General features: G+C 49.2%; 2 protein-coding genes across 3 annotated transcripts in view; one reads left to right on the plus strand and one right to left on the minus strand.

Moving 5' to 3' along the window:
* LOC129847072 (dysbindin-A-like) overlaps positions 1 to 7,252 on the plus strand; it is a 46,774-nt gene extending 39,522 nt beyond the window's left edge. For both annotated transcript variants that reach the window (XM_055914853.1, XM_055914852.1), the window contains exon 10: positions 6,760 to 7,252. In XM_055914853.1, coding sequence (XP_055770828.1) covers positions 6,760 to 7,058 — 299 coding nt within the window. In that variant the 3' untranslated portion in view covers positions 7,059 to 7,252. The remainder of the gene's footprint in view (positions 1 to 6,759) is intronic.
* A 143-nt stretch (positions 7,253 to 7,395) lies between these two features.
* Positions 7,396 to 10,478, minus strand: LOC129847073 (protein Jumonji-like). The gene is made up of 2 exons (XM_055914854.1): positions 10,335 to 10,478; positions 7,396 to 9,643 (listed from the first exon to the last, which is right to left on the minus strand). The coding sequence occupies exons 1-2, from the start codon at positions 10,461 to 10,463 to the stop codon at positions 9,434 to 9,436; spliced, it is 339 nt and encodes a 112-aa protein (XP_055770829.1). The 5' UTR covers positions 10,464 to 10,478; the 3' UTR covers positions 7,396 to 9,433.
* Positions 10,479 to 11,167: the final 689 nt, after the last annotated feature.

An 11,167-nucleotide genomic window follows, 5' to 3' on the forward strand; every position in this document is an offset into this window, starting at 1 on the left:
AGTCCCGACCTCCTCACTCACCTCAGGTAGTTATCAACGCAGTCCTGACCTCCTCACTCACCTCAGGTAGTTATCAACGCAGTCCTGACCTCCTCACTCACCTCAGGTAGTTATCAACGCAGTCCTGACCTCCTCACTCACCTCAGGTAGTTATCAACGCAGTCCTGACCTCCTCACTCACCTCAGGTAGTTATCAACGCAGTCCTGACCTCCTCACTCACCTCAGGTAGTTATCAACGCAGTCCTGACCTCCTCACTCACCTCAGGTAGTTATCAACGCAGTCCCGACCTCCTCACTCACCTCAGGTAGTTATCAACGCAGTCCCGACCTCCTCACTCACCTCAGGTAGTTATCAACGCAGTCCTGACCTCCTCACTCACCTCAGGTAGTTATCAACGCAGTCCCGACCTCCTCACTCACCTCAGGTAGTTATCAACGCAGTCCCGACCTCCTCACTCACCTCAGGTAGTTATCAACGCAGTCCCGACCTCCTCACTCACCTCAGGTAGTTATCAACGCAGTCCCGACCTCCTCACTCACCTCAGGTAGTTATCAACGCAGTCCCGACCTCCTCACTCACCTCAGGTAGTTATCAACGCAGTCCCGACCTCCTCACTCACCTCAGGTAGTTATCAACGCAGTCCCGACCTCCTCACTCACCTCAGGTAGTTATCAACGCAGTCCTGACCTCCTCACTCACCTCAGGTAGTTATCAACGCAGTCCTGACCTCCTCACTCACCTCAGGTAGTTATCAACGCAGTCCTGACCTCCTCACTCACCTCAGGTAGTTATCAACGCAGTCCTGACCTCCTCACTCACCTCAGGTAGTTATCAACGCAGTCCTGACCTCCTCACTCACCTCAGGTAGTTATCAACGCAGTCCTGACCTCCTCACTCACCTCAGGTAGTTATCAACGCAGTCCTGACCTCCTCACTCACCTCAGGTAGTTATCAACGCAGTCCTGACCTCCTCACTCACCTCAGGTAGTTATCAACGCAGTCCTGACCTCCTCACTCACCTCAGGTAGTTATCAACGCAGTCCTGACCTCCTCACTCACCTCAGGTAGTTATCAACGCAGTCCCGACCTCCTCACTCACCTCAGGTAGTTATCAACGCAGTCCTGACCTCCTCACTCACCTCAGGTAGTTATCAACGCAGTCCCGACCTCCTCACTCACCTCAGGTAGTTATCAACGCAGTCCCGACCTCCTCACTCACCTCAGGTAGTTATCAACGCAGTCCTGACCTCCTCACTCACCTCAGGTAGTTATCAACGCAGTCCTGACCTCCTCACTCACCTCAGGTAGTTATCAACGCAGTCCCGACCTCCTCACTCACCTCAGGTAGTTATCAACGCAGTCCCGACCTCCTCACTCACCTCAGGTAGTTATCAACGCAGTCCTGACCTCCTCACTCACCTCAGGTAGTTATCAACGCAGTCCCGACCTCCTCACTCACCTCAGGTAGTTATCAACGCAGTCCCGACCTCCTCACTCACCTCAGGTAGTTATCAACGCAGTCCTGACCTCCTCACTCACCTCAGGTAGTTATCAACGCAGTCCTGACCTCCTCACTCACCTCAGGTAGTTATCAACGCAGTCCTGACCTCCTCACTCACCTCAGGTAGTTATCAACGCAGTCCTGACCTCCTCACTCACCTCAGGTAGTTATCAACGCAGTCCTGACCTCCTCACTCACCTCAGGTAGTTATCAACGCAGTCCTGACCTCCTCACTCACCTCAGGTAGTTATCAACGCAGTCCTGACCTCCTCACTCACCTCAGGTAGTTATCAACGCAGTCCTGACCTCCTCACTCACCTCAGGTAGTTATCAACGCAGTCCTGACCTCCTCACTCACCTCAGGTAGTTATCAACGCAGTCCTGACCTCCTCACTCACCTCAGGTAGTTATCAACGCAGTCCTGACCTCCTCACTCACCTCAGGTAGTTATCAACGCAGTCCTGACCTCCTCACTCACCTCAGGTAGTTATCAACGCAGTCCTGACCTCCTCACTCACCTCAGGTAGTTATCAACGCAGTCCTGACCTCCTCACTCACCTCAGGTAGTTATCAACGCAGTCCTGACCTCCTCACTCACCTCAGGTAGTTATCAACGCAGTCCTGACCTCCTCACTCACCTCAGGTAGTTATCAACGCAGTCCTGACCTCCTCACTCACCTCAGGTAGTTATCAACGCAGTCCTGACCTCCTCACTCACCTCAGGTAGTTATCAACGCAGTCCTGACCTCCTCACTCACCTCAGGTAGTTATCAACGCAGTCCTGACCTCCTCACTCACCTCAGGTAGTTATCAACGCAGTCCTGACCTCCTCACTCACCTCAGGTAGTTATCAACGCAGTCCCGACCTCCTCACTCACCTCAGGTAGTTATCAACGCAGTCCTGACCTCCTCACTCACCTCAGGTAGTTATCAACGCAGTCCTGACCTCCTCACTCACCTCAGGTAGTTATCAACGCAGTCCTGACCTCCTCACTCACCTCAGGTAGTTATCAACGCAGTCCTGACCTCCTCACTCACCTCAGGTAGTTATCAACGCAGTCCTGACCTCCTCACTCACCTCAGGTAGTTATCAACGCAGTCCTGACCTCCTCACTCACCTCAGGTAGTTATCAACGCAGTCCTGACCTCCTCACTCACCTCAGGTAGTTATCAACGCAGTCCTGACCTCCTCACTCACCTCAGGTAGTTATCAACGCAGTCCTGACCTCCTCACTCACCTCAGGTAGTTATCAACGCAGTCCTGACCTCCTCACTCACCTCAGGTAGTTATCAACGCAGTCCTGACCTCCTCACTCACCTCAGGTAGTTATCAACGCAGTCCTGACCTCCTCACTCACCTCAGGTAGTTATCAACGCAGTCCTGACCTCCTCACTCACCTCAGGTAGTTATCAACGCAGTCCTGACCTCCTCACTCACCTCAGGTAGTTATCAACGCAGTCCTGACCTCCTCACTCACCTCAGGTAGTTATCAACGCAGTCCTGACCTCCTCACTCACCTCAGGTAGTTATCAACGCAGTCCTGACCTCCTCACTCACCTCAGGTAGTTATCAACGCAGTCCTGACCTCCTCACTCACCTCAGGTAGTTATCAACGCAGTCCTGACCTCCTCACTCACCTCAGGTAGTTATCAACGCAGTCCTGACCTCCTCACTCACCTCAGGTAGTTATCAACGCAGTCCTGACCTCCTCACTCACCTCAGGTAGTTATCAACGCAGTCCTGACCTCCTCACTCACCTCAGGTAGTTATCAACGCAGTCCTGACCTCCTCACTCACCTCAGGTAGTTATCAACGCAGTCCTGACCTCCTCACTCACCTCAGGTAGTTATCAACGCAGTCCTGACCTCCTCACTCACCTCAGGTAGTTATCAACGCAGTCCTGACCTCCTCACTCACCTCAGGTAGTTATCAACGCAGTCCTGACCTCCTCACTCACCTCAGGTAGTTATCAACGCAGTCCTGACCTCCTCACTCACCTCAGGTAGTTATCAACGCAGTCCTGACCTCCTCACTCACCTCAGGTAGTTATCAACGCAGTCCTGACCTCCTCACTCACCTCAGGTAGTTATCAACGCAGTCCTGACCTCCTCACTCACCTCAGGTAGTTATCAACGCAGTCCTGACCTCCTCACTCACCTCAGGTAGTTATCAACGCAGTCCTGACCTCCTCACTCACCTCAGGTAGTTATCAACGCAGTCCTGACCTCCTCACTCACCTCAGGTAGTTATCAACGCAGTCCTGACCTCCTCACTCACCTCAGGTAGTTATCAACGCAGTCCTGACCTCCTCACTCACCTCAGGTAGTTATCAACGCAGTCCTGACCTCCTCACTCACCTCAGGTAGTTATCAACGCAGTCCTGACCTCCTCACTCACCTCAGGTAGTTATCAACGCAGTCCTGACCTCCTCACTCACCTCAGGTAGTTATCAACGCAGTCCTGACCTCCTCACTCACCTCAGGTAGTTATCAACGCAGTCCTGACCTCCTCACTCACCTCAGGTAGTTATCAACGCAGTCCTGACCTCCTCACTCACCTCAGGTAGTTATCAACGCAGTCCTGACCTCCTCACTCACCTCAGGTAGTTATCAACGCAGTCCTGACCTCCTCACTCACCTCAGGTAGTTATCAACGCAGTCCTGACCTCCTCACTCACCTCAGGTAGTTATCAACGCAGTCCTGACCTCCTCACTCACCTCAGGTAGTTATCAACGCAGTCCTGACCTCCTCACTCACCTCAGGTAGTTATCAACGCAGTCCTGACCTCCTCACTCACCTCAGGTAGTTATCAACGCAGTCCTGACCTCCTCACTCACCTCAGGTAGTTATCAACGCAGTCCTGACCTCCTCACTCACCTCAGGTAGTTATCAACGCAGTCCTGACCTCCTCACTCACCTCAGGTAGTTATCAACGCAGTCCTGACCTCCTCACTCACCTCAGGTAGTTATCAACGCAGTCCTGACCTCCTCACTCACCTCAGGTAGTTATCAACGCAGTCCTGACCTCCTCACTCACCTCAGGTAGTTATCAACGCAGTCCTGACCTCCTCACTCACCTCAGGTAGTTATCAACGCAGTCCTGACCTCCTCACTCACCTCAGGTAGTTATCAACGCAGTCCTGACCTCCTCACTCACCTCAGGTAGTTATCAACGCAGTCCTGACCTCCTCACTCACCTCAGGTAGTTATCAACGCAGTCCTGACCTCCTCACTCACCTCAGGTAGTTATCAACGCAGTCCTGACCTCCTCACTCACCTCAGGTAGTTATCAACGCAGTCCTGACCTCCTCACTCACCTCAGGTAGTTATCAACGCAGTCCTGACCTCCTCACTCACCTCAGGTAGTTATCAACGCAGTCCTGACCTCCTCACTCACCTCAGGTAGTTATCAACGCAGTCCTGACCTCCTCACTCACCTCAGGTAGTTATCAACGCAGTCCTGACCTCCTCACTCACCTCAGGTAGTTATCAACGCAGTCCTGACCTCCTCACTCACCTCAGGTAGTTATCAACGCAGTCCTGACCTCCTCACTCACCTCAGGTAGTTATCAACGCAGTCCTGACCTCCTCACTCACCTCAGGTAGTTATCAACGCAGTCCTGACCTCCTCACTCACCTCAGGTAGTTATCAACGCAGTCCTGACCTCCTCACTCACCTCAGGTAGTTATCAACGCAGTCCTGACCTCCTCACTCACCTCAGGTAGTTATCAACGCAGTCCTGACCTCCTCACTCACCTCAGGTAGTTATCAACGCAGTCCTGACCTCCTCACTCACCTCAGGTAGTTATCAACGCAGTCCTGACCTCCTCACTCACCTCAGGTAGTTATCAACGCAGTCCTGACCTCCTCACTCACCTCAGGTAGTTATCAACGCAGTCCTGACCTCCTCACTCACCTCAGGTAGTTATCAACGCAGTCCTGACCTCCTCACTCAACTCAGTCCTGACCTCCTCACTCACCTCAGGTAGTTATCAACGCAGTCCTGACCTCCTCACTCACCTCAGGTAGTTATCAACGCAGTCCTGACCTCCTCACTCACCTCAGGTAGTTATCAACGCAGTCCTGACCTCCTCACTCACCTCAGGTAGTTATCAACGCAGTCCCGACCTCCTCACTCACCTCAGGTAGTTATCAACGCAGTCCCGACCTCCTCACTCACCTCAGGTAGTTATCAACGCAGTCCCGACCTCCTCACTCACCTCAGGTAGTTATCAACGCAGTCCCGACCTCCTCACTCACCTCAGGTAGTTATCAACGCAGTCCCGACCTCCTCACTCACCTCAGGTAGTTATCAACGCAGTCCCGACCTCCTCACTCACCTCAGGTAGTTATCAACACAGTGCACTATGTAGGGAATAACCAACTCAGTGGCCTTGTGGTTAGTGTCCTCCCTGAAATTGGAAGATTGGGAGTAGCTTCACGCTACAGAAACAGGAGATAGACTAATGTCCTGTCCAGGGGGTGTACTGGTACATCAAGCTGTCTCACTACAGAAACAGGCTTGCAGAACGCTTGCTACTTATTTGTACTAATTTATGTAGGGAATAGGGCGCAATTTGGGACGACCATTTGTTGATATCATGCAGCCACCAACGGTACAGAGACAGTATGGCTAATGCTATCATGTAGCCACCAACGGTACAGAGACAGTATGGCTAATGCTATCATGTAGCCACCAACGGTACAGAGACAGTATGGCTAATGCTATCATGTAGCCACCAACGGTACAGAGACAGTATGGCTAATGCTATCATGTAGCCACCAACGGTACAGAGACAGTATGGCTAATGCTATCATGTAGCCACCAATGGTACAGAGACAGTATGGCTAATGCTATCATGTAGCCACCAACGGTACAGAGACGGTATGGCTAATGCTATCATGTAGCCACCAACGGTACAGAGACGGTATGGCTAATGCTATCATGTAGCCACCAACGATACAGAGACCGTATTTGCTTGTGTCCATTTAGTCATGTTTTAAGTGCGTTGCTAGCGAGCCACTTTCTTATGAACACAGGGTATCAAAGCATTCGCGTCACCCTGGGGATAACAGAGTTGTGTTGTCATGGGAATGTGGTCATGAGTTCAAACAAAACAGAGATTATACACTGCAGCACACTAGAATCACATGATGGAGCATGTGGTTGAGTCCCAAATGGAACCCTGTATCCCATATATGGGCAGAGCCGTGATGTTGGACTGATCCCCTCTCCCTCCCTCCTGTCCCCCAGGTCCAGACCCCGAGTCGTTGTCCTCTGAGATCTCCCTGCGGGTGCCCACCCAGGCGGAACTGAGGAACAAGCCGTCTTCCTTCTCCTCCACGGAGCCAGGCTCAGCCAGCCAGGACACCAGCCAGGACACCAGCCTGGGGGAGGGCCAGGAGGGGGAGGGCAGCGAGGCTAGCGGAGATGGAGATCAGCCCCTGGTACTGCCAGACGAGGAGGAAGTGCAGGCCGACACAGCCCTGGTGTCGTTGCCCGAGGCAGAGACGTTCAAGAACTCTGACGACAGCGACTCGCAGGCCTCTTAGGAGCCGTCACAGAGCTGCCCCCTGGGTGAGAACGGCACTAGGGTAGATCCTCGACGCTGATCTGGGGGTCCGTTTTGCATTTTCCCCCCAAAAAGTTTTTTTTCTTTTCTGTTTTTTATAAATGACTTGTAGCTTCCTTCCTTGTATCCAATTATATCTAAGTAAATAATAATAAAGTTGTTTAAAATGTTCAATGGACTGCATTCTTCAGACATTACACTGGGAGTTTAAACCAAAGATTTGAAGTCGATAACTAGAATAGCTTGGTGGTTGTTAAACACACACACGTTTGGCAGGATGCTTCGAGGGTACAGACACACGGCACTGAGAAGAACACTTTTGGATAGACACTGTCAAACCTTTTTATTCAACCTTAATAGGTACTAACAAATAAAATAGAAAGTAAACCGTTCATTGTCCAACGTGGAACAGCATGGAAGGAAAACAGAATCAGAGAGAAGAAATGAGACGGTGGGCTGTAATGAGCCTGTTGTAAAAAACAACCAAAACATTAAGCACGCTTTTTCAAAAACATCAAACTCTGTGTATATATGTCAACTTTGAAAATGGATTGTTTTTGTAAGGGGTCTCAACAAGCTGATTTAAAGGACTCTTGTCTCGAGGCTGGAGTGCAACAACAGGAGTTACTCCTTCTGTACATAGTAGATTTTTATTGTTCTTCTACTTATTTTCCCTTTTCATAAAAAAAGTCAAGGTACAAAACGAGGGGATTGAAACGATGCTGTACTTCAGTGATATAAGCAGCACTTGTCCATACATGTTACCAGGACAACCCTGGCCCCATACAACTAATGTCCAACACAGTGGACACAAGGGTTGTCATACAATATATTCTTTTTTTGTCTGCACAAAAAAACAATTACAAAACCATTTCATTGTCTCCATAATGCTTATGTAATTCTAGATGTGTTTTGTATCACAACCGTTGAGTGTATACGGGGCCACAGATGAAGTAACGGGGGAAAGGCTTTTTCTTCATTAGTCCCTACTCCAAAACACTGCATTCCATTCCTTAAAAGGCTCAGGTTCATGTCTCTTTAGACATTGACATTGTTTTATATGTACAATGCTGTTGTGGTTTTCAGTTTTTTGATAAAACACCTGGACTGTGACTCCCAAATGGCACCCTATTCCCTCTATAGTGCCCTCGGGGCTCTGGTTAAAACTAGTGCTCTAAATAGGGGATAAGCTGCCATTTGGAACACATTCCCGGAGACCCAAGAGTTGCAGGTCAAGAGCCTATAAGGGTCTAGAGTAGATAACTTGGTCACAAAACAAAAACTATCGGCACCAGAAGTGATTGAAAATGATTAGTATGCATTTTGTTTTAGGCACAGTGTTTCACACCAAAATGGTCAGATGAGCGGTGTGAAGCCCATGATGGCCGTTCCATTCTTGGCCAATTCTCTAAACAATTATAACATCAATGATCTGAGAAGGGGCCAGGGTCGTATTCACTCGGAACCAAACGGAAGCAAAAGGGCCAAAACGGGGAGGGACTACCTGAACATGTCCAATAAGGAACGCTTGTTTTTTGTTTTTCCCGTTGCAAAACGTTTTCCTACGTTTAGCACTAATAAATATGACCCACTTTTTGCGCTCCGCTGGAAAAATCTTTGTATCGTTTTCATGTATTACAAACCCCTGAAGAGCCTTATTACTGGTTGGAGTCTAACGCAAAACTGTAGAATCAACTTATTGGTAACAAGTTCTAAAACCGTGTTCACAGTTCAGGATGCAGTCCAATGGCTTTGAGCAAAACAGAAATGATCATTATTATTACTACACCACATACAGTATAAATTGAGCACCAAGATGTAGCACCAGGGAAGTGAAGTCTGTAGGTAATAACAGTAGGTGTAGCTAGGAGGATATTGTGATATCTAGATACAATATACAGTATTGGACGAAAGGGCTGGATTCAATCCGTATCGCTGAAGATCTGCGCTCACATTTTACAGGTCATTTCCGATTGAGCTGAGATATACAGTGAACGCCGGAACATTGCCTTCAAATTTCAATTGAGCTGAAATGCGGATCCTCCGATACGGAACTGAATCCAGCCATTAATGCCTCTTAAAAACATGTTTTTTTACGCTAGTGCAAAAGCCGTGGTTTAAGGAGCACATTCTCCACACTGAGCAGAGAGAAATGTACCGTAGTGAAGCACTGGTCCTGTTGGAATACTTCACAAATCCTTCCTTCCTTCCTTTGAAGTAATCACAGGTGTGAATTGGTTGTATTGGTGACAGTAATTGTGTGGTAGTAACCTAACCCACTTGTAAATCTGTGTTTACCTCAAAGAACCCAGGAAGGAAGGATGTGAAGTATTGGAGCGCGGCCCATGATGTGAGTTATTTAGAGCTGATGGCGGTCTTGGGCAGGGTGGAGGAGGGGAGGCGGGTGAGGGACACAGTGATGGAGGTTCTGTTTCGGGCGCTGCGTTTGGCCGGGGTGGACGTCTCACCGGGGCCCTGAAGTCCTCTCGTCCCTCTCCTCTTCTCAGCACCGCTCCTCTCCAGCATTCTCCCACACACCCTGCTCACCAGATGGTTGATTTGGTCCTGAGAGGAAGAGGAATTGGAATCGGGAGAAGAAGAATGTGGGTTGACATTGAAGAGTGGGTGTAGTAATTGACGACCTCCTACTGCCTAATAATGGAGGTCTGGACTATGAATGTACTGATGGTGTTGAGCTCAACTGCTTTCATGTTCTGACAATGTTCACTCTCCTGGTTAAATAAGGTTACATCAAATGTTGGAAAGAATTTAAACCAGTGTGCTGTAGTAGTGTGTAGTATACTGTAGTAGTGTGTAGTGTACTGTAGTAGTGTGTAGTGTACTGTAGTAGTGTGTAGTATACTGTAGTAGTGTGCTGCAGTAGTGTGTAGTGTACTGTAGTAGTGTGTAGTTTACTGTAGTGTGTGTGTAGTTTACTGTAGTAGTGTGTAGTATACTGTAGTAGTGTGTAGTTTACTGTAGTAGTGTGTAGTGTGTGTAGTTTACTGTAGTAGTGTGTAGTATACTGTAGTAGTGTGTAGTTTACTGTAGTAGTGTGTAGTAGTGTGTAGTGTACTGTAGTAGTGTGTAGTTTACTGTAGTAGTGTGTAGTATACTGTAGTAGTGTGTAGTTTACTGTAGTAGTGTGTAGTGTGTGTAGTTTACTGTAGTAGTGTGTAGTATACTGTAGTAGTGTGTAGTTTACTGTAGTAGTGTGTAGTAGTGTGTAGTGTACTGTAGTAGTGTACTGTAGTACCTCGTCGTAACGGTACATCATTTTGAGGCCTCGGCAGGACTTGTGTTTCTGTACGTACAGCAGGACACACTCCAGACAGAACACCACGTTCTCACTCTCCTGAACCACCTGCAGGGACATGAGGAGCATGCCATCAGGACATAGAATAAACACATGTCCCCTCCTGAACCACCTGCAGGGACATGAGGAGCATGTCATCAGGACATAGAATAAACAGAACATGTCCCCTCCTGAACCACCTGCAGGGACATGAGGAGCATGTCATCAGGACATAGAATAAACACAACATGTCCCCTCCTGAACCACCTGCAGGGACATGAGGAGCATGTCATCAGGACATAGAATAAACACATGTCCCCTCCTGAACCACCTGCAGGGACATGAGGAGCATGTCATCAGGACATGGAATAAACACATGTCCCCTCCTGAACCACCTGCAGGGACATGAGGAGCATGTCATCAGGACATAGAATAAACACAACATGTCCCCTCCTGAACCACCTGCAGGGACATGAGGAGCATGTCATCAGGACATAGAATAAACACATGTCCCCTCCTGAACCACCTGCAGGGACATGAGGAGCATGTCATCAGGACATAGAATAAACACATGTCCCCTCCTGAACCACCTGCAGGGACATGAGGAGCATGTCATCAGGACATAGAATAAACACATGTCCCCTCCTGAACCACCTGCAGGGACATGAGGAGCATGTCATCAGGACATAGAATAAACACAACATGTCCCCTCCTGAACCACCTGCAGGGACATGAGGAGCATGTCATCAGGACATAGAATAAACACATGTCCCCTCCTGAACCACCTGCAGGGA

This window comes from Salvelinus fontinalis, unplaced genomic scaffold (assembly GCF_029448725.1).
Source record: "Salvelinus fontinalis isolate EN_2023a unplaced genomic scaffold, ASM2944872v1 scaffold_0694, whole genome shotgun sequence".
NCBI lineage: Eukaryota > Metazoa > Chordata > Actinopteri > Salmoniformes > Salmonidae > Salvelinus > Salvelinus fontinalis.

Coding starts and splice junctions, on each gene's coding strand:
- LOC129847073 (XM_055914854.1), bottom strand. CDS start 10,463: ATGCTCCTCATGTCCCTGCAGGTGGTTCAGGAGAGTGAGAACGTGGTG. Junction 9,644..10,334: donor TGATGTACCGTTACGACGAG/GTACTACAGTAC, acceptor TCTTCCTCTCAG/GACCAAATCAACCATCTGGT.